At 36.1% G+C, this 24,495-nt stretch overlaps 2 protein-coding genes across 3 annotated transcripts in view; one reads left to right on the top strand and one right to left on the bottom strand.

Annotated features, from left to right (window-relative positions):
* Positions 1–146: 146 nt before the first annotated feature.
* atp6v1e1a (ATPase H+ transporting V1 subunit E1a) lies at positions 147–13,954 on the bottom strand. Its single transcript, XM_059334722.1, has 9 exons — positions 13,769–13,954; positions 9,915–9,980; positions 9,717–9,826; positions 9,377–9,443; positions 7,868–7,957; positions 7,715–7,783; positions 4,490–4,584; positions 3,747–3,834; positions 147–1,262 (listed from the first exon to the last, which is right to left on the bottom strand). Exons 1-9 carry the CDS (start codon positions 13,799–13,801, stop codon positions 1,200–1,202), a joined length of 681 nt encoding a protein of 226 aa, XP_059190705.1. The 5' UTR covers positions 13,802–13,954; the 3' UTR covers positions 147–1,199.
* Positions 13,955–17,426: 3,472 nt separating this feature from the next.
* The window catches only part of bcl2l13 (BCL2 like 13), a 28,454-nt gene continuing 21,385 nt past the window's right edge, over positions 17,427–24,495 (top strand). Inside the window, exons 1-2 of one of the 2 annotated variants that reach the window (XM_059334710.1) lie at positions 17,427–17,547; positions 19,654–19,858. In XM_059334710.1, coding sequence (XP_059190693.1) covers positions 19,717–19,858 — 142 coding nt within the window. In that variant the 5' untranslated portion in view covers positions 17,427–17,547; positions 19,654–19,716. Of the gene's footprint in view, positions 17,548–18,011; positions 18,211–19,653; positions 19,859–24,495 lie in introns of those variants that run through there. The other variant, XM_059334709.1, reaches the window with a different exon arrangement.

The following is a 24,495-nucleotide window of genomic DNA, read 5'->3' as shown; positions in this document are numbered from 1 at the left end:
TTTTTTTTTTTTTTACATTTTTAATGCAAGACACATTTTTATGTGGCTAGTGTACCTAGGCTACTACATTTTCCTCATTGTAGAGTGAACATAGCCTGAGTAAACTGTTTGTTTACAAGTTGTAAATAAAGATATCTCATACATGCTGATTTCTCTGTGTCACACACTTTTATTTCTTTGGTTTTTCACATGTTTAGTGCTTCAAAACAATGGGAAATATTCGTCCACAAACACACTGTCAAACAAATCTACGGAAGCCCTGAGAGGTTAATGAGAAAAAAGAAATGGGTGATCCTCTTTCTAAATATGATTTAGAAAATTGTTTTGTATCCTGAGGATGCACACACGCTCGATAAAATTATATAAGAAACTTAATAAGATTATCCGGTAATGCTTTATATTAAGGTCCTTGTAATAACCATTAATTAACAAGTAATAAGGCCCTTGTAAGTCCTTACAAGATTCTTATTAACATTATTGTGTGTTTATAAGCTTATATAAGTGTTAATAATGGCATTACAAACACCCATGACCCACCCATTATGTCTTTGCCATGCCTTTATTAATCTAATTTTGTTTGCTTATTGATATTAAAATATACTTTATTGCTCATCTATTATAAGTTAACTATAAGTTAACTATGCTTTTTGCAACTATCAGATCTAAAACGAGAACAATGCTTTATTACTTGTTAATTAATGGTTATTAAGGACCTATTATAAAGCGTTACCGATTATCCTTTCAAAACCATTTTTCACCTCTTCTTAAGTCCTAAATACAGCAGAGATCTCACAGGGAAAATGCATCACAAGAATTATTATTTTTTGCACCTCAGGGCTTCCGTACATACCAGTTAATCAACCATATTAAAGCTGTAGTCTACAAAAATGTAAAATGTAAAATGCTTTGATTCCAAAAATCAAATTTTAGAGAGCAACAGATTTCCCAAAACAATTAAAGAAATATATATTCTCAAAGTAAAAGCTTTTGACATCCCCTGAAGAGGTAAAACAGAAGGCACTTAAACATAAGAATCAGTGCACTTGATGTATTATTACCAAGTTCATTAGTACAAAAATAAAAAGATATTTGAAGTAGCAGAACCCTGAAAACGTGTAGGTGATTGTGCAGACGATGTCTGACTTCACCTTATACTGTATATTCCACCATTGTCAACAATCTTCTCTTCAAATCCACTGTTAATCCGTGAATTTGCGGTTGGGATTGGCGCCAAACAATTCCACTCTGATTTCAGGTATCATCTGTAAACACAGATAAATAAACACAAGAGAGGAAAAAGAAAAAAACTGCATAAATGACTGAAGCAAATTAGTGGAGAAAGATAAACATGACTTATTTCTTTGAATAAAACAAAAAATATTAGGGGAAAGAAGAAAAAAGTAAAGGAATACTTTAAATTACACTCAAAAAAATAACTTGTTCCCAGAACGAAATAAAATTATGGAAATAATTTCCACCTAAATAAAATGCTTTTATTTAGCGAGAAACAGTTTTGTTGAGTGAACAAAATGTAAATATGTCGGGTCAACATGATGTGTTTGCGTTACTGTTAATTTAATACCAGGGGTCAGTCCAACTAGATTTGTAAGGGTAATTGTAACATATGAACATAATTTTCTTGGGCCATTTAAACGTGTATGACATTATTAAGAGTTACTTTATTTAATAAGGTAGTTACAACTACTTTTTAAAACAATGCAGGACATGAATTAATTGTGCTGAGCCAACAAAACAAAGTTAGGTTGAAGTGGTTTAGCCTAAAAGATTACCTTTATCATATGAAAATTAACATAATAGTAATTATTCAGGAAATACATTTTTAAACAGAATATTATATTCAGCAATTTAATTAAGTTGTTTTAACATAAAGTACTCTAGTACATTTTAAAGTGTTGCATTTTATGCTAAAACTACATGTTTTAAAACTGTTCAACCACAAAACATCATTTTATTTAGTAGAAGCTAAATGTTAGACTTAGGATAAGGTAGCAGACACCCAGTTTGCTTTTTTTGAGTGTAGCTGATAATAAATAAATACATTTATTTAAGAAAATGATAAATATAATATAAATATAGGTAGTAAATAGATATTTGTTGAGGGATCCAATGCACAAACATTAGTAACAGTAGCAATCAGGTTTGAGAGTTTTAAACTGAACCAGCTAACAAACTCCATGGATGATGTTGGAAACACAATATCAAAGCAGTCAAGTACTAAAAACTTAAAGACAAGTCAAAGCTTCTTGCTTGCAAAATGGAAAAGATTGAAGATGACTGATGAGGTATTTGCTTCGTGCAGACATGAGGTGGTTTATCAAATAATAAAATCATTTTTTAACAGGATGTTGTTGTAGTGACAAGCTTTTCGTCTGCATCAGCAGCTGTGTGTAGGAAACAGAAACATTTTGTGCTTAAATCAAATTCCTCTCAAAAACTGAATTTATCTACAGAAAGATCAGGTTCCCTTAACACAAAGCATGAATGAAAACATTTTTAATCATTTACAAAAGCAAAACAGTAAAAATGAAGCTGCCTTACCTGAATCTACAATTTTTACTTTCTCCATGAAGAGACACCCACACAGTTAATTTGTGTGTAGTCTGAATTATCTAACTCATTTCTCACTGGAAGCAAAGTGGGCTGTGCTGCCCTCTACAGGCAAACAGCAGAAACTACATTCATTTAACCTTTAATGTCTTTTAACCCTTTATCAGGCGAATAACTATATTTGGTAACTTCAGCGGATATCTAAAATGAGTAATAAATAACATAATTCGAGAAAAAAGTTGTAAATCTATTAGATTAAAGTGGGAAATCTACAAGGAAAAAAGTTGCAGATTTAAGAGATTTAAAGTGGCAAATCTGCACAAAAAAAGTAGCAGATTTACAAGAAAAAAGTGGAAAAAAAACAACTTTTTTTCTTGCAGATTCACCACTTTAAATCTCATAAATTTATTTCTCTAAATATGCTAAATACATTCTGGCAGTATGTAATATCCTCCAATATTCTCTAGGGTTGAAATTTGGAATTTGCAAGTATTTCAATGAGTGTCCTATTAAGGGTTAACCCTCTATGGCACCCATTATGATGCCAGTTTTTTTTGTCTTGAAATAGACTAAATAAACATAATCTGAAGAAATTTTATAATTTAAAATACGTTTTTGGGGTTTGTTGCCCATAGGCAATATTATAAAATTAATTTTAACAACATTTATTTAATAAACATTTTTAAAAGATTCAGTAGTTTCAACAGGGTAAAATACACAACATTTTAAATTTAAAAACATTATAAAAAGGAACTTTTTAAACCCGTTTCTTGTCAGAATGTTGCCTGTAGACAACATTGTACCATTGAACCAATGACCCATTGAAATGTATGAAACTATCAAAAATGAAGGCTTACTCACCTATCAGTAGGAATATATTTTTTCCAGGTGGAAAAGGACCAGGAAATTACATTTTGATTGATTTTTTGTGGTGCAAAATGGTAACGCTGTTTCCTTTGTAAAAGTCTGCAAAATAGGGTTTCAATATGGCCTCCTGGAGGTCATGTGACAAATTAAAGCATTGCTATTGGTTCCCTATATTCTTCCCTCTCTCTTAAAATATCGCATCACTCAAAAACATGCATTGTAGAAATTTGACTGGCCAAAAATGGGTATGGTACCAGAGTGTTAAAGGTGTGTGTATAAAGATTTGACATGTATAATGAAAGTTACTCTACCTGTTGTGCCATAAGTTCAAGTCTCTTCTCCAAAGTGTTGGAAACCTTGATCTTCCCATTATCATTATATACCTCGACCCCTCCGCAGCTGTTGAAACAATGAGACACAAACACGAGAGAACCCTTTACAATCAAAGCCACCAAAAGTAATCTGACTATAGAATTAAAATCAAAGTTTAAGAGTTGATTTTAATATACACTACCGGTCAAAAGTTTTAGAACACCACAATTTTTCAATTTTTTTATTGAAATTCAAGCTGTTCAAGTCAAATGAGCAGCTTGAAAGGGTACAAAGGTAAGTGTTGAACTGCCAGAGGTAAATAAAAAAAGGTAAGGTTAACCAAAACTGAAAAAGAATGTACATTTCAGAATTATACAAAAAGGCCTTTTAAAGGGAACAAGAAATGGGTTAAAAACTTAAAGCAGTTCTGAAGCAATGGAGGTTGATCAAGCCTTGAAAGTTGCTACCAATTCCTACAGGTGGCCCAACTTTTCTTGATCACTTACAACCTACAAGTTGCTCCACATTTAAGGGAACTTCTGCAACTTTGCAACAGTTTAGAATACATTTTCCTTTCTAAATTTATTCTATGATTTATTTTTTTAACTTCAATTGTTTATTTGTTATATGCATTAATTTCAGAGTACACTGAGACATTAAACTGCATAATTTTCAATAAAATTCTGGAAAAGTTGGAGTGTTCTAAAACTTTTGACCAGTAGTGTACATTAAATCATCTTACATCTCTGATGAAAGAAATCGTTCCTGGTCGATTCTGACGGCGATGTTGCTCTTCACTGCCTCTTTGTAGATAGGGATGATCTTTAGAACTGCATCCTGTCAGAAGATAAGACTTAAAATACAACAAATAAAACACTACCAACTACCATGATTAAACAGGAGACGCAAAGGCACACACACACAAACGGAAAGCCTGTATGACATTGTCAAGCCCAAACTTTGTGTACATTCTGATGGAAAATATCAAAAATCAAACATACGGGAAAAAGATGCAGAGTTATAGAGTGATAAGCTATCAAACTTTAGTATATATTATATTGTCTTCTTTGGTCTCCCTGATTGCCGCTATTTTTATTTTTATTTATTTATATTATTATTATTTCACTTTTACTATGCCAGGCTTAAATGTCTGTATTTTTGTGCACTATTATCAGTGATATGTTTTCTGTTCTCTCTGTCGCTTCTGCTTTGCAAGAAAAAGTTTAATAAAAACATGTTTGAAAAAAAGAAAAATCAAACATACAACTTCTTCATCTATATTATTATATATTTTCCTTTGTTTTATTAATGATTAATCATCATCTTTCTTGTGTTATAAACATCCCTTGTCATTGTCTTGTCTGTCTTATATATTTCAACAGTAATATTAACAGTAAACAGTCATTTTTTCTTTTAGAATATCTTTTCTCTCTTTCCTCGTTTTGTTATTTTTTTTTGTTTTTTTGTTTTGGCTAATTTATTCATTACATTCAGTGTCCTCTGTTGTAAAGGACATATATCAAAAGATATATTAAAAGACAAATATTAAAAAGCATATATCTTGTCTATCTTACTTTGAATTTAATTAACGTTTCATATGATTCTCTTTTTATCCTGCAATCTATGTATATTACCAGTCTCTCTATATTTCTGTTTGGGCTAAATGCATGTTGTTGTTGTTTTTTTTTTTTTGTTCTTTTGTTTGTTTGTCTGTTTTCGCCATGTGGCTTTGTACTGGTGTATCGTTGTTTTCATTTTTGTTGTTGTGGTTGTCCTTTATACTGTTCTTTTTATGTTATTTGTGTTTACATTATGTCTAATTTGTAAATATGTTTCTGAGTCTTTGTTGTCTAGAATTGTGTTTTAGTGTTTTGTTTTCATATTGTGGCTCCTAATAAGTAATCCACTGTTCTTTTCTTTGTATATTTGTTAATAAAAATTATATATTAAAAAAAAAGCATATATCAAGGTTTCCACCTCTTCTTACTGGGTATGAAGTTAAGTTTTGCTGATTTTTAACAGGCTCTGTTTCATTGCAGCATTGAGCAGAACATGCAGATGAACGGCGCCTGCTGCCTGGCATTAAGGTACAGTTGAAACCAGAAGTTTACATACACTATATCAGCAGTTCCCAAACTTTTTTAGCCGTGCACCCCCTTCTATGTCCCAACCGTGTTGACGCACCCCCAATCCCCCACACCTTCAAAAAAACAAAATAAGCTTTTTTATAGCCATATTAAAGGCGGCATGTTTAATCATGCTCAAATGAGAACACACATAAAATAAAATAATCACCATCACAACAATGAGCTCTCGCATTTGAATTAACCTAAAAAAACAGTTTCAAAATAACGCAACAAAGTTATGAACAAGCTTCCACTTTTAAGAGCAAAGAGGATGATGACAGGCTCAGGATCAGAGGCAGAAAGCACATAAGTTGGGGGAATGTTATCATATTTTGAGCCGCGTTAAACAAAAATTGCAGGAAGTTTAAATGACCGTGGAGGTTTCACAACCCCGTCATCATAACACAGGCTGAAAAAATGGAAGAAGATAACTTCTTCTACGCTTCATTTTAAGATGAAGTGCATTTTGAATAGCCTGCATTTATTAATTAATTAATATTACAGTTTTTGATTTTACATTTTACAAAGAAATGTTTATTTACACTTGTTTATTGTGTGGGGGAAAAAAAAATGTAATTGTGTAATTATCAGACCGCCATTACATTTTTCATCTCGCGCACCCCCTAGAGGCAGCTCGCGCACCCCCAGGGGTCCACGCACCACACTTTGGGAATCCCTGCACTATATAAAAAGACACATATTCTTTCTTTCTGACTGTCTGACATGAAATCAGAGAATCACTTTTCCTGTTTTAGGTCCGTTAGGATTACCAAAATGATTTCTATTTGCTAAATGCCAGAATAACGAGAGAAGGATTTTTTTAGACAATATTTTATTACTTTCTTCAAAGTCAGAAGTTTACATACACTAACATTATTATGCCTTGAAACAATTTGGGAAAGCCCAGATGATGCTGTCATGTCTTTGGAAGCTTCTGATAGGTTCATTGACAACATTAGAGTTAATTAGAGACACACCTGTTCATCTCTGGGACACAGAGCCCGTCTCCTTCCTGAGCGCTATGATGGCTGGACATTCCTATGGTGTTTATACTTGGGTATAATTATTTGAACAGATGAATGTGGAACCTTCAGGCATCTGGAAATATCACCCAAGGATGAACCAGACTTGTGCAAGTCCACTTTTCTCTTCCTGATATCTTGGTTGATTTCTTTTGACTTTCCCATGATGTCACACAAAGAAGCAGTGTGTTTCAGGTGTGCTTTAAAATACATCCACAGGTGTGTCTCTAATTAACTCTAATGTTGTCAATGAACCTATCAGAAGCTTCCAAAGACATGACAGCATCATCTGGGCTTTCCCAAATTGTTTCAAGGCATAATAATGTTAGTGTATGTAAACTTCTGACTTTGAAGAAAGTAATAAAAAATTGTCTAAAAAAATCCTTCTCTCATTATTCTGGCATTTAGCAAATAGAAATAATTTTGGTAATCCTAATGGACCTAAAACAGGAAAAGTGATTCTCTGATTTCATGTCAGACAGTGAGAAAAAAAGCATATGTGTCTTTTTATAAAGTGTATGTAAACTTCTGGTTTCAACTGTACATCTGCATGCATCGCCTGCTGTCTTCAATAGATTCTTGCCTGATGACACCTGCTGCTCTGAAACTGAAAAATCATTGTGCTCAACAGAGATGATATGCTCTCTTGAAGTGGCGATGTTTCTCAGCTCAGCTCTCAGTTCTCTTATCAGTTAGTTAGAAATATGAAAACCAGCCCTTCAGGTTTTCTAAATACCCTGGAATAAAGTAATAACTTGATACTGCCCAAGCATTTTATCTCTACTTTCTTCACTTTTTTGTTTGAGTAGTCAAACTTACCTGAGCAATTTCTACATCCTGCTGACGGCAGCGAACGGTAACTTTAGGTTCCAGCAGTTGAAAGAATCCCTGAAAAGTGAAAAGCACAAACTCAGAAATCAACCAGTTGTTGACTGACCTGTGTCCTCCCATGAGAGCAGTTGGAGCTTTTACCTGAAGCAGCAGGCCCTGCAGGAGGGAAGAGTAATCAGCAGGGTCCTTCACGATCTCAGCCAGTCTTAGACGAGCTTCATTCAGCAAATCCTGAGAAGAGAAGACAGGTGGAAAACCGGGATTTTACTGGTTCATTTAGAAGACTTTAAAGTCATAAAATGATTTTTACATAATATCCATATTCAGATACTGAGGAATCACCTTTATAAATATATATATCACCGTGCAGGCAGCACTGCATAATGTTTGTCTAAAGTTGACAAGTAAATATTATTTTTCAATGATCAGAGGAGCATAATAATACTATATCCATGCAGAGATTTGATTTAGTGGTAAAAAGGTCAAAATATGAGCCCTCACTGGATTTCAGTTGTAAAGAAAATACATTGTATGCATTCATTGTACTGAATGCAAACATGATAAAGTTATGGATCAATTGTGTAACATGGATAGCCTGGGTATACCCATACTGCCTTGCACGCTCAAATTTCATTTCGAACCTCCAGGCGGTCTGGCAACCAGGGCCGTTCCTTAGCCCTGTTTTAGGATCCAATCACAGAACAGGGAGGGACGGCAAGACGATGACGCGTACTACTCGGCAGATGGAAGCTTGTAGTTTTGTAGTTTTCTTACGTATCCAACATGGCTGCAGCAGACGCAAAACTCTCTTAAGCTGTAGATGGTGTTTTAAATAGTTTAGAGCGAAAGTTGATTTTAAAAGAAGAACAACGTTTGACTTTACACTCCTGTTTCACCACCAAAAAGGATGTTTTAGCCTTGCTTCCGACAGGATTTGGGAAAAGTCTAATCTACTAATCTACCAACTAGCCCCGCTACTAGCCCCGCGACTAGCCCAGCTACTAGCGCCGCGACTAGCCCGGCTACTAGCGCCGCTACTAGCGCCGCTACTAGCCCCGCGACTAGCCCGGCTACTAGCGCCGCGACTAGCCCCGCGACTAGCCCCGCGACTAGCCCCGCGACTAGCCCGGCTACTAGCCCGGCTACTAGCCCCGGGACTAGCCCGGCTACTAGCCCCGCGACTAGCCCGGCTACTAGCCCGGCTACTAGCCCGGCTACTAGCCCCGCGACTAGCCCCGCGACTAGCCCCGCGACTAGCCCGGCTACTAGCCCCGCGACTAGCCCGGCTACTAGCCTGGCTACTAGCCCCGCGACTAGCCCGGCTACTAGCGCCGCGACTAGCCCCGCGACTAGCCCGGCTACTAGCCCCGCTACTAGCCTCGCTACTAGCGCCGCTACTAACCTCACCGGTGATCTTGCTATGAGCCGGGGGACTGCGGAGCCCACAGAGACCCGCAGCAGCTTGTTTATTGCCCATAAAATCAGTGGATGTGTGTGGCTGAATGACATGAGGGGGAATAAAGCGTGAAAATAAATAATAATAATCTTGCAGAAAGCGAGAACTGGAAATCTCATTTGTGATTAGTCTGGTGTTAGCCAGGCTATAACATGGACTGAATATGTGAACATATTCAAAATATTACTTCTAACCGTGATCATGTCGTCGCGAGCCTTCAGCACCTTGAGCCTCGCTTGGTTCATCAGGTTGGACATCTGGCTGTGAGAGGGGAAAGAAGAGTCAATGAGTCAATGATCTGCAGGCATAAACACGTAACGCAGCAGCACACCTACACAAACAGCAGCTCTGCATGAGCGACCAGAGGACATAGCAGGATGATAGTTCACTCGCTCGCCTCTCAGTCCGTCTGAAGAACAGTCAAGGCTGCAAAAGTCTCATAAAATGTGAGATTGTTTATGTTCAAAGAGTAGGAACAAAATTCCCTTCTACCAATATTTGTTCCTAAACTGGCAAAAAGTGCCGAAAACTCACATCTTCTTATGTTGTTCAATCTGCTTTTCCTTCTTCTCATAATATTCCATGATTTTCACTCTCTGAGTCTGCACCAGGCGACCTTTCTCAATGTTGAACTCTTCCTCCGCCTGTAAACAAATGGGTATGTCAAGGCCCATTATTACTGGTCACCGCAGCAAAAATCACAAGACTGAGTGACTGACACACTTAAATTACCTTAGCATCAATTTCCTCCACTTTCTCACTGGCCTCTTGTTCGATGAAGGCCATCATGTGCTTGATCTGCCACAAGAGACAAACAGTTTGGTGAAATTCACACGTCGTGTAAAATTCATGTCAAATAATAGTACAAACCCATTCATAACATATAACAAACAGGTTCTTACTCAAGCAGACTTTACAAATCGTCACACTGTTAAAATAAACGCCTAAGTCATTTTTTTTGGTCAAAATTGTTTTTTTGCCTAAATCATCTCCTCATTGCCACCTATGGTAAAATCTCCTACAACCTCAGTTGATCAGATCATGTGATTCTACCCCTTTAAGATAATGGCCTATGTCATGTGTGTGACTTAAGCAGATTTATAATGCCTAAATCAAAATAAAATGTGACTTAGGCAATTTTTTTGAACATGCCTTTGTGACTTCAGCAAGATATGGTAGCACTTTATTTTGAAGGTGTCTACATAAGAGTGACATGAGCGTGTCATAAACATGACATGGGATGTGTCATGAACATTAATGACAATTTGAAGTAACATTAATGCTCATGATTCTTGTCATGTCGTGTTTCTGACAGGCTTGTGTGACTCTTATGTAGACACCTTCAAAATAAAGTGTTATATCCATATCTTGCTTAAGTCACAATAGTGGGGCGGATTAGCTGAACAATCGTTCACTTTGTGATAAAAGCATGAAATTTGGTAGATGTGTTGGTGAATATGTTTCAAACAAATCTGGATATTGGGCCACCTCAAAAGCGCCCCCTAGTGGCCATGGCAGGCATTTGTTATACAAATAAATCAATGATGAATAAAAACTGCCCTTTTAATAATACCAACTGGTGATGAAAAGCCTGATTAGTCACCTTTACAACGAGGTACAGCCTGTAAGGATCGTGCATTCATGGAATGAGCAACGGGGCTAAGCGTGTGGGTCGCACCCCCCAAAAATGTGCATCCCCTGTGGGGCGGATTAGCTCAATAAATCACAAGAATTGTTTATTTTGTGATAGAAGCACACAATTTGGTGGATGTGTTGGTGGATATGTTTCAAACAAATCTGTATATTAGGCCATCGCAAATTCGCCCCCTAGTGGCCATAGCAGTCATTTTCTTCGTTAAAATTACAAAAAATATTTAAATTATTTCTTAAAATATTTAAAAAATTTAAACTAAATATACAAACGTAAATTAAAAAATGTAAATATACATATTAAATGAACAAAAATCCAGTTAGACACTCTTTCAGTTATTTTTCCTGCCCCACCACAATCGGGCTAGCCATCGAGCTAGCTAGCAAATGAGCTAGCTAGCATTAGCTTCCTGTGACAAGCAGTGCAGTGGAATGTCCATCAAGGTATGTCTAAATATTTTATTTCACCTGTTATGAATAAAATATGCTATGAACATCAAAGGCTACAGAGAAAAACAATCATCATGGGCCTTGGCGGAAAAGTAAATTAGCAAGATAGCAAAAATAGGTACTTAAGCTAGCTAGTTAGCTTGGAACATGTATCAGTGGCTGTTGGGTGTTAAAGCTTAATAAGACACTGTTAAATTATGTCCTGTGGAATGTGGACATCCCTCTCTGCACACACACACACACACACACAGGCACACACACACTATATGTAATGTCTCCTTTGCCCATGTGGTTCTTTTTTTCTTTTTTTAAATGTATTTTATAACTCCATCACAGTTAGTCAGGCGGCTTAGGACCAGATTTGAGAAGAAAGGGGACACGCCGGACAAAAGCACCAAAATTTTTCCACATGCTCTCTATCACCAAAGGTTTCAACTTTTGGTAGGAGCCAATTCATCAAGATTGCAGATAGGAGATGGCAGCCATATAAAGTCTATGAGAACCAATATATCTTCCAAACCACTTAGAAGGTCAATCTTGGTGTCAAAATATACATTTTCTGGGTCAAAGAATAATTTAAAGCTATTGAGAATATCACTGGATGACTCACTGTAAATAATGTGTTGATCAAGATCTGACATGAGATGAAAGTGTACCCTTGATTTTTTTGAGCAGTGTACATGGCAGCTAATCCACACTCTCCGTGAACATAGATTCCAAACAGTTTCAACTCAGGATTCCCTGCTGCAGCACTTGAAGCGAGTTGCCCAGTCTGAGTGAAAATGAACATATCTATTTGATCAAATAATCATCTAGTGATATTCTCAATAGCTTTAAATGATTCCTGGACCCAGAAAATGTATATTTTGACACCAAGATTGACCTTCTAAGTGGCTTGGAAGATATAGCATTTCTCATAGACTTTATATGGCTGCCATCACCGCAATCTTGATGAAGTGGCTCCTACTAAAAATTGAAACCTATAATGATAGAGAGTATGTGGAAAAAATGTGGTGCTCTTGTCCAGCGTGTCCCCTTTATTTGGCTAAGCCGCCTGACTAAGTCACACACTTCAGTACAAGGATTTTGCCAGAAAGAGTAACCTGCTACAAGTAACCCTAGTAGAATTTTTAAAATGTATGATTTTTTTCTCTGTCTAAATGTGTTTTGTTTTTATTGTTGCAGGTCATACAATATTGAAAATTATTTTTTCTTTTTAAGGAGCAACAGAAGAATACAAGCCAAAGAGGAGGCTGTAGCCTGTGAATGGGAATATCAAGACCTAATAAAATGTTATACAAAGTTAATGTTCTTTTCTATTAGACTGTAATAAAGCTTTTGTCACTTTAACATGTCTCTAAATTATATTTGTGGTGCTGAAAACATGAAACTGCAGCTGTAGGGTAGGCAAAGCATTCCTTGCCAGTAACCACCGGCGGCCATTTTTAAAAATGGCCGCTTTTAAATGGCCATTTTTAAAAATGGCCGCCACAGCCATCAGAATTTTTTTTGCGATGGCCCAATATCCAGATTCATTAAACATGTATTCAGCAATGAGTGTACCAAATTTGATGCTTTTATCACAAAATGAACGATTGTTCAGCTAATCCGCCCCACTACACAGGGGATGCACATTTTTGGGGGGTGCGACCCACACGTTTAGCCCCGTTGCTCATTCCATGAATGCACGATCCTTACAAGCTGTACCTCGTTGTAAAGGTGACTAATCAGGCTTTCAAACAATATACAATTCATCACCAGTTGGTATTATTAAAAGGGCAGTTTTTATTCATCATTGATTTATTCGTATAACAAATGCCTGCCACGGCCACTAGGGGGCGCTTTTGAGGTGGCCCAATATCCAGATTTGTTCGAAACATATTCACCAACACATCTACCAAATTTCATGCTTTTATCACAAAGTGAACGATTGTTGTAAAATATTGAGCTAATCCGCCCCACTACAAAGGCATGTAGAGAAATCTATTTCTCTTAAGTTACATCATTTACACACATTGTTATTACTATGCCAATAGCCATCCTTTTTGAGTGAAATGATCAATAAATGTCATATGTTACACTTTTGGTGACGTTTTTTGTGTTTCCTGCAAAACTTGAAAAATTGAGTTAGGCGATTATTTTAACAGGGTGACGAAATACTTATAATAAATTATTTAGATCAACGTTACATCCAAAATATTGTCCTGACAGCACGACGGGGGACGTTGACCTGCAGCCTGATAGTTTGTTTCAACTTTACATGAGGTAACTTGACAGCTATCGCGATTCTGTCAACAAACCCCGAATTTAATAAGTTGTAAAGTTTAGTTACAAACCCGAAAATTGTGTATAATAATGATTAAGCAAAAACACACAACGTGAGGTCTGTGTCCGTTAGCTAGCGTTAACGTTTATGTTAAGCTGCCATGAGTTAGAAGTGAAGAATAAATGTTGCCATTAATAGTTCAGAGTCTAGCATTGTTTACCTGTTTCTGTACGTCAGCATCGGTGAGCGCCATGTCTGTTCTTAAATATGTTTTGTTTATTGAAAGTATGTAAAAGAAAAGACAGAAAAAAGTATTCCCGACCACTTGTATAGGTCCAGTTGACAGGAACAGTTAGGAAAATGCACTTTTCCTCTTCTTGTTACATTCACGTCCAGCCAGCGACACAAGACTGAAAACAACATCCGGTCATGACTTTCAAAATAATACGCATATTCAAATAGGTCAAGTCCTTGGAGTGGGGAACAGTGGGAGCGCCCCTCCCCATTTTTAGAGCACAAAGAGACACACAGATGTATAAAAATGTATTAAATAATTGCATTTAAATATCTGTGAGCAGAAAACCATTGACTTTCTAATTGCGTACTGCGAGGACTGTTTCTGTCCTTAATTTGATAGTCCCATATATTATATTTAAAGCAGGGATGGGCAACTGGAGGCCCGGGGGCCACAGACGGCCCGCATCCTCACTTGAAGTGGCCCTCAGTACAACTACATTCATTTGAGCATGAAATCTTAAAAGTGCAGTGTAAAATGCACAAAATTACTTCTTGCAGTTAGAAGAAAATGCTTCAAACCTTTTGTATTCCTATTTATACTGTTATACATGCATTTGAGCATGAAATATGTTAAGTTACTGCGCTGTAAACATATTTACAATTGCAGTTTCATCATATCTGGTTAAGTGCACGTCCTATATGTGGCCCTGTGGTCGTGTCGATGAAAAATTGTGGCCCCCTGCAGCATTTAGGTTGATCATCCCTGATTTAAAGGTATGTTCCCACGTGTACGGTTATAGCTACCACTGTTAAATTTAATTTTCTTGAAGTGTAATTTTATTCATCAAGTTCACGCTGTTGTGCTTCAAAAATGCGCTGCCACTAACATCTATTCTTCACAGTCGGTTGCTAGGATACAAGCACAATTAACGTATTATTACCTCATTAGGGCCTCGGGGCAATCGCACCGAGCACTACTGTTATACTGTGGATTTCTTCTTATTCCTCTTCCGGACGCAATTTCGTCCCGCTACTAGTCCTTTTAAAAATTATAATCAATCATAATATATGATAATATATCAATCATATATTGATATAATATATCAATCATAATCAAATTATATATCAAAACGTGCGGTTTGATCGGGATCGGTGTGCTTTTACTTTTCTCAACGGAATATGAATTTTTCGCGACGTAAGTCGCGAAAAACTGCCCAAAATTTTGCATTGAAATGAATGGGACGGCCGAAAGAAAATGAGCAAAAAAGAACATTAATTGAAGATTTTCAGACGTCTACTTCTCCGGCATAATTTCACCTAGAGACTCCATTTAAACTTTAAACAGTAGACACAAGTCTTGTGTATTGGTGGATTACTTTGCGTTTCGATAGGTCATATAGTTTTTTATCAATCCCTGTTCAATGACCATGATCATTTTTGGAGAAATTCTGAGATTATAATGGGTGTGTATTGCACGGAATGTTCGTGTCAGAGTGTGTGATGTCATCGCTCAGAGTGTAGAGGGAGAGGTAAAACTGTCAAAAAATAAATTTGAAAACTGCACTCCAGGCCGCAAATTCCACTCTACAGAAATAATTTATACATAGAAATGTAGGAAAATTTGTCTTCTCACTAAAAATCCTCTGGTATAGCTGTCAGAGTTATAATTTGGGCGTACGACGCAAAGATGCGCCACCAAAACCACCAACAGCCTCATTGGGTCCCATATTAAAAACGCAGGAAGATTTCGGAAAAAGTGAGATTTAACTGTTTTTTTAGATCGCTCTAACAAAGCTATTTTTTTGTTTTTCTTAAAAAAAAACATATGTAGAGGTTCAGGAAGAACTCAGGACGCTCAAAGTGAACTCAGATCAATGATAGGTATTATGGTTTTGCCAAAAATGCTTTCTGTTCGAGGCCAGAAATTTCACTCTGCCCACCTCTGGCAGCTTTCACTGTGCCAGAAGATTCCACAGCTGTTAATTCCGTTGATTGCTCTGCTCTGATTGGTCGACCCCCGCTTTGATGTTTTGATGTGATTACAGTTACAGATACACGCACACACACACACACACTGGTCATTTAATGTAATATCAGTTAAAGATACACGCACGCACACACACACACTGGTCATTTAATGTAATAACAGTTAAAGATACACGCACGCACACACACACTGGTCATTTAATGTAATATCAGTTAAAGATACACGCACGCACACACACACACTGGTCATTTAATGTAATAACAGTTAAAGATACACGCACACACACACACTGGTCATTTAATGTAATATCAGTTAAAGATACACGCACGCACACACACACACTGGTCATTTAATGTAATAACAGCTAAAGATGCACGCACACACACAATGGTCATTTAATGTAATATCAGTTAAAGATACACGCACACACACACACTGGTCATTTAATGTAATAACAGTTAAAGATACACGCACACACACACACACACACTGGTCATTTAATGTAATAACAGTTAAAGATACACGCACACACACACACACACACTGGTCATTTAATGTAATAACAGTTAAAGATACACGCACACACACACACACACACACACACACACTGGTCATTTAATGTAATAACAGTTAAAGATACACGCACGCACACACACAATGGTCATTTAATGTAATATCAGTTAAAGATACACGCACACACACACACACACACACTGGTCATTTAATGTAATAACAGTTAAAGATACACACACACACACACACTGGTCATTTAATGTAATAACAGTTAAAGATACACGCACGCACACACACACTGGTCATTTAATGTAATATCAGTTAAAGATACACGCACGTAAGCGCGCACACTCCTCCAGATACAAATGTTTCACACACACACATTTTGAGGTTAAAGGACATAGGTTGCTGTATAAATAAATACTTGAAGAGGAATAGTATCATAACATTACTAGTATTAATTGTTTGAAATCTCTGAAGAATCTCATCATAGTGTACACACACCGGCAGTAGCCCCCGTGGCCCTTTCAAAATTTCCCCCAGAGGAAATTTTCTAGTTATTATTATAATTTTATTTATTTTAATTTCTTTTTTCTTCCTTTTATTTCTTTTTCTTATTTTTCCAACACTCAATATTGTTGATATATGTTTGGTTGTTAGTATTACGGAGCCCCTTAAGGGACATTGAAAGAAAAAAAAAATTGAAGTAAAAAAAAATAATAATAATTCTTTTGCCAGCAAAAGTTTTGCGAGATCTCGCAAAAGTATAATTTTTTTTTTACTTCAATTTTTTTCTTTCAATGTCCCTTAAGGGGCTCTGTATAGTATTGCCATTGTTATTATTTTTTTGGGTTTGTTTGTTTGTTATGCTACACTACCATTTTATCTTCTTTATTGCTGTTGCTATTATTGCCCATACCTGCTTGTTTGTTTGTTTTAAACTAAATGGAAAAACCAATAAACAAATGATCACAAAAAAATGAATACACTCTGACTTTAAAGTTAGCGTTACTGTATCACTTAGAAATGTTGTAACGCCCTCCGCTAACGTTAGCTAACTGATTAAAGTTTTATTGTGAAAGTGATAAGAGGAAGCTTGGCGCTGTCTCTAGCTAGTTGTTGTAGCTTCACTGTGCTAAGTGCTACTGCTGCTGCCTGCCAGTGGTGGTTTGCCCTCTTCAGCTGCTGCTGCAGGGGAGTGTGTCGCATATTACCCTTCAGCCTGTCGTCTGTCAGCACCTGATTGCCTTTGGACAAGGACGGTAAGAAATCCACTCCAATTTGGCTTAAATTAAGTTAAAATGAAGTTTTGCATGTCTTAAAATAGCAGCCAAAAACGCGTAACGTTAAGCTAGCTATAGCTTACATGTGTGCAGGAGTGTTCCGGCTAAATCGACTAAAAAAACGGACTTTTCCAGCGTAACAGACAATTATGTAATTTGTGAGAAGGTAGTTCAGTAATTATCTAACGAGTTATGAGTCTGGTTTTATCTTATTGAGTGTAAGTGTATGTTTGACGTAGTCTTTTGGAGCCATGCTGTCACTTTGGAAAAATGAACGATACTAGTATTTATTGATATACTTATTACTATATTCGTTATAATGTTTTATTCCGAGCATGGGAACCTTGGTGTTACTCAGGTTTTGGGACTCCGTAATGAAGTTTATTTTGACAGGGCAAGCCGGAAGATTTTTTTTAATTTGTCAAACTTGACATTAATCTCACTTCTGGTCCGCATGGTGTCATCTCATCTCTGGAGGACGGTGTGAGCAGGGCAGGGTTTTGTTAATCAGTGAGTTAGTGTCTAGAAAACTCACAGGAGACTGAACAGTTTAACACAGCAACAGTTCCATTTCCATTCAACATTTGTTCAGTTCAGGCTCTTATTGAAGGACTTCACGCCCCTCTGTTCACCACGTGTTATGTAAGTTTGATTGTATCATGTAGGTACAAAATGTACCCTTTTAAAGGGACATATTATACTCATTTTCAAGTTAATACTTTCATTTTTTGGTTTCTACTAGAACACGTTTTTATGTTTTAATGTAAAAAAAAAAACCCCATTATGTTTGCCATTCTGCCTGTCTGAATATAACTGTATTCACCCTTTGTCAGAAACGCTTTGTTTTAGTACCTGTCTCTTTAAAAACATCCTCTCAAAGGTGGTTCTCAAGTCTTTGGCAGAAATACTCAGATGGGAGGGTGGTATACTCTAATGAGGCTGCATGTGACCTACAAGCCTGATTCCAAAACAGTTAGGACACATATTACAACAACATATTTAAAACTGAAGCAACTATTTGCAAATAATTTATAATATAAATAATATTTCTTTCTTAAACTCTTAAACTTGTTTTTTGTGTGTGTGTGTGTGTGTGTGTGTGAGCATATACATTAATTCTGGGTTTGATACATTTGTTTTTTATTTACATTTTACTAAGTGTCCTAACTTTCTTGGAATCTGGGGTTGTAGAAAGGAGAGCCATTTCTGAATGGCTTGATTTATGCAGCCCACAAAATAACTAACTTGGTTGTCCTATTTTACAATTTGTGGGTTGGAAGGCTCTCTAGATAACTACATATATGCACAAAGACTGAAAAAGTCAGTTTATGTCCCCTTTAAGAGACGGACATGTCTTGGATCTCTCTCTATCTCTGGTTTCATTTAGCAGCCATAAAGTCCCCAGAGGCCACAATGATCAGTTTTAGCCCCATCACCTCTTTGCCAGATGGTCCAGTCAAATATTATTGTCAAATTAATAATAAAACTATCAATTTATAACGATGAATGACGGAACAATTCTCACCTATTTTTTGTTCAAACAATATCTCATTGTACACAAAATGAACCCAGAATGTGTATATTGTACAATAGTTTAATTGTGCAATAAAAGCTTGTGTATATATAAAAAAAGATTATTCTCACTGTACTGCACTTTCAAAATAAAAAAAGTAATTGTGCACAAAAATGAGAAATGTCATTGTCATACAAAAATAGTTGTTATTGTTGGTAAGTCTCATTGTTTCAATCAATGTAATTGTATCTTCCAAATATACTTAAATTAGATTTTTAAATAACCTAAAATAAAAGGGTTTGGATGCGTAAATATGATCTTTGGCGTTTTTTAATGTGCCCCTCTGATTAAACACTGGCCCCTGCTTGGCCCCCACAGTAAAACTGGTCTAGAACCGCCACTGCCAGTGGACCTAGAACATCACACTGAGTGGGACAGTTATTATATGCCACCCACCAAACATCTGTTTCACAGCTTAACAACAGATTTCATCAGGACATTTGTCCAGACTCTGGCAGTCATGATTGTCAGATTTACAGTTATTTCCCTCCTCTGGCTCTGATTCTTCTCAGGTGAGACGTCCAGCCCTGACTGTAAGAACGTATGTGCCTGAGAGTCTGACGCCCGTCTGTTCAATGGCTACCTCAGGCCCCGCCTCTTCTGCCTCCATCACTGCCACTGTGCCTGAGGGTTTCCATTATGAAACCAAGTATATTGTGCTCAACTATCTGGGAATGCTGCCTGTTAGGAGATCACAGACACTAACCACAGCTCAAGGTGAGAAGAAACTCTTTTGATTATGGCCTCAATTTTCTCCTTTTAACCTTTTTTTTTAATGATTTTTTTTAATGCACACTGTTCATTGCACCTTATTTGTTTCATAGCACCAACATTTTATACTGTATATTCATATTTATTCTGCACTGGAATTCTATTCTACTCCTTAATACATACTCCTTCTTTAGACACTTTATTTTTTATTGTATTTTTATTGTATTTTTATATTTTATTGCTTGAAGTATACCTAGGTTGTTCTTTTTTTAAATTGTGTTGTCATTGTCTCTGTGTGTAATGCTGCTGCTACACTGTAATTTCCCAGCTTGGGATAAATAAAGTATATCTATCTATCTATATCCATCTATCTTTATCAGGTGAAGAACTATATTTGGTAACTTCAGTGGATATCAAACTGGGTCCCCATGTCTCTCTGTTTGGTCGTAGAGCCACATGGATTTCTTCCAGCTAATCAGCAAAGATCAGGCTACGTCACAGACATCTGACCAATCACTATGATAATAATATAATAATATTAACTTTATTGACCTTGACCTCCAATGTAAAAATGAAAAAATTTGAAAAGAAATCTGCAAGAAACAGTCGTACAAACAGAGTTATTCTTCAGTGACTTGTAGCAGGAGGACTTGACTATGACGGTGTATTAGCGCCAAGTATGAATAATAAAAATAAAATTTTCGAGATTAAAGTGACAAATCTACGAGAAAAAAATGTGCAGATTTATGAGATTTAAAGTTGCAAATCTGCGTGAAAAAAGTCCGATTTACGAGAAAGTAGTGGGGGAAAAAAAACACTTTTTCTAGCAGATTCACCACTTTAAATCTCATAAATCTGCACATTTTTTCTCGTAAACTTTTTTTAATCAAAATATTACCCCCCTCCCCCGGGTCTGTATGTTTTTTTTAATGCATTCTGGCAGTTTGTAATATCCTCCAATAGTCTGTAGGGTTGAAATTTGGAATTTGCAAGTATTTCAGTTAGTGCTCTATTAAGGGTTAATGTAGTTTAGTGTAATCAGAGTTAAGGTTTGCCTTAAATGCCAAAGAGACAAACTGCTCATGACTGAAGTGCAACTACTGTCAAGGACACCTTGTCTTAGTGTTGTTGTGTAGTGTGTGCCACATATTTCAAGGCAAACTTTAGATGCATTCACCCAGCACACAAATAGAGTTGTGTGCAGATGCACACGTGGCAGTAAAAGAAAATATTCAGGGTGTGCAGACAGGTTGCCACCTGTTTACCAGCTTAATTTAGTTTTCTCTGACACTGGCATATAAACACATTCAGAAACATGACTGATATGAAGTACACAGTGCTTGTAAACAAATAAATGTCATGTGAGGTTCCCTATAAGCCAACAGTCCTTTCAATATGGTGTCCAGAGCATCTGAACACCAGTCTTTTTTTTTTTTTACAGAGGCTTTTATAGCAATGTTGCGCCATGACCTCAGGCTTGCAGCATGCCTGTTTTTCATCTTGTTCCCTCTGCGCCTGCCTGGCATACAAAAACCACAGAGCAGTCTTTTTGAATACTTTTGACCTATTTGGCACATAGTCACAGATATGTCACATTTGTAATTCTTTTAGAAATCTGTGTTATTTGCTGCTAGAGAAACTAGCCATCTGTGTGTCCTGGCTCTGCCACAGCCACAGTGTGTGAGTGGTGAGATAAATGTTATTGATTACACAGAGAGAGAAACATCTCACCTGGAAGTTAATCCAGTTTTACAAATGTGCATGTTATTCCCTCTGTCATTGGATCTGAAGAGTTATCTGAAAAATACTTTTTGCATTTGGAGTAAGAATAAAGGAAATGAGAGATGGTTTTAAAAGAAAAAAGAAGAAGAGGGGGAGTTCTCTCTATTTCCTGTCCCTTTTTATTGTTGTGTGCATGCTTGGAATGGGCGGAGGAGGGCAGATGAGTGGCTGATCCCTGCTTTCCGCTTGACCCGGTCCAATTTCTGACAGCCTGTCATGTGTAATCACTGCAGGATAACTCACACGCCAATGAACCAAAGCAAAATAGTTGGCCAGTTAGCTGTCTGGCTGAATGCTGAAACAGCACCAAGCCCAGGAAAAACCAACAGTGGTCCTCAGGGTGTTGATGTATGAACTAAAGGACACAGACAGAATAGAAAAGGGCTTGACTGAGTGTCCTCTTGCTTCCTGTTAAAAAAAAAAACAGCCAATATTTGTGTTCCGCCGCAAAAACATTACCTCGAAAAATGACGTCCATCAGCTGTTAACCCTTTGATGCACAACATATGGACAACCCTTCTAATACACAACATGGGTCAAAAATGACTCATTCATCCAAATTTGATTTAACATTAAATGACCTAATACTATAATAGTAATTTCTTTCAAATGGTTACTTTCCGCACTCATATGTTTAATATATTTAACATGTTTATGTATCATTTTGTCACACATACAGTGTATCTGGAAGGTTTTTTACAGCGCTTCACTTTTTCCACATTATTTTTATGATACAGCCTTATTCCAAAATTGATTAAATTCATTTTTCCTTAAAATTATACACACAATACCCCATAATTACATTTTTGACCCATGCTGTGCATTAGAAGCGTAGTGATACAAAAAGGGTTTTTATTCAAAAAGTAAGAAATGAAAACAAATAATTAGGATGTATGATGATCAAAAACAAGTTGATTGAGGAAAACCTGGAATACTGAATGATGAAATTAATTTATTGCAAAGATATAGAAAATTAAAAACTCAGTCGGGTCACTTTAGACCATGTTGTGCATCAAAGGGTTAAATCAACAAAGAATAATACTTCAAACTCTTTTTATGTTTCTCTTTTATTGGCAGTTTAGCTCAGCCAATGGAGTCCACATCCCATGCTAGTGGAAATAACCGATGCCTGATGGTTGTGAACAGTAAAGTGTCACCTTTTCTTATCAAATGAAAGCTGGACCTTCACATGGCTACATTCAGAATGTGTTTTAATGTGACTGTGAACGCTTTTGGTCATTTCCGTGCAGCATTTGTGTCAGTTTGCGTGGTTCATTATGCCCCCTGCAGTGCAGACTGAAGCTTGTGAATAATTCACTTAAGTATGAGTTGTGAATCTGTGACTTGGATGCACGCGATGAGAGTCAGAGGTGGAAAGTAACTAAGTACATTTACTCAAGTACTGTACTTAAGTGCAATTTTGTAACTTATAGTTTACTTGAGTATTTCCATTTGGTAACACTTTACAATAACCATCATTTATAAATGGTAAACAGATAGTTTATCAATGTTTAATCATCATTTATAAACTGTATATAGACCATTTAGAATGGTGAATAGAAAATGTAATAATGTTGAACTATAATTTATAAATGCCAAATAGATTACTTTACCATAAACAAGCATAATTATTAGTTTATTAATAGCTTTAAACTCAACATTTTTAACACCATATTAAGTATGTAAATGATTTCAAAATGATTCTTATACCTTTAAGAAATTGCTTGAAACCATTTAAAGTTTAAATATGTATAGAATTTTTGTGAATTTGTAAATGGTTAATAATAATTGGTTTATAAACCATCTATAAACATTACTTAAATGGTTATTGTAAAGTGTGACCTTCCATTTTTATGTAACTTTATACTTCTACTCCACTACATTTTTTAGGCAAATATTGTACTTTTTACTCCACTTCATTTAGCTGACAGCTTTAGTTACTTTTCACGTCCAGATTTAACATAAAAAAATATGATAAATTTAAAGTGATATAATAAGACTTTTAAAAAATCAAATATTATAACAGTAGATAGATTACTTTATTCATCCCCGAAAGGGAAATTCTGTTGTCATAGCAGTCCGGTATATTAAGTTATTAAATGAGCCCTGTCTTTACAAAATGAAAACACTTCTTACATAAATGCATCAATGCAAATAATGTTATAATAAATTTAGAATATATCAAACAATCTGAGCGGGTTCATTCTGCATAACGAGTAATTTTACTTTTGATACTTTAAGTACATTTTGATGCTGATACTTCTGTACTTTTACTTCAGAAAGGTTTGAATGCAGGACTTTTACTTGTAGTGGAGTAATTTCACAGATTAGTATTAGTACTTTTACCTAAAGTAAGGGATCTGAATACTTCTTCCACCTCTGATGAGAGGCCACCACTCAACTTTATTTAATTTGAGTTCAGCAACATCCTGCAGAGGAGGATCAAATGAATGATTTGAAAGTAGAGTGTTGCTTTTGGCTGTACTTAAGTTATGGTTTATGTTCCACTGGTTTGTTTGGTGTGTATTTAGTGTCATCATTTGCTCATTGGGCTGGATGATATAGGCAAAAAAAAGCTAATTAGGTAAAGCCATGTGTTGATACGATATACAGCATGGGGTAGCATGTTTTCTGCTAATTCAATAAGTAAACATATTTATTTTTATAAATAAATGTCAATATGAAATATTATATTATTCAAATAAATATTATATACTCGTCCTGTCCACTTCAGTTCTCCTATCAAATATAAATAATATATAACCCCCCCAAAAAAGAAAAATAAATAAATAAAATAATAATTAAAAAATATAATAATTAAATATATTAAAGAATATATATATTCTTGACAAATGTACTGT

The sequence above is a fragment of the Centropristis striata genome, chromosome 6, assembly GCF_030273125.1.
Source record: "Centropristis striata isolate RG_2023a ecotype Rhode Island chromosome 6, C.striata_1.0, whole genome shotgun sequence".
In the NCBI taxonomy this organism is placed as follows: Eukaryota; Metazoa; Chordata; class Actinopteri; order Perciformes; family Serranidae; genus Centropristis; species Centropristis striata.
Note: the sequence above shows the minus strand (reverse complement) of the source record. Positions and strands in the feature narration are given on the sequence as shown.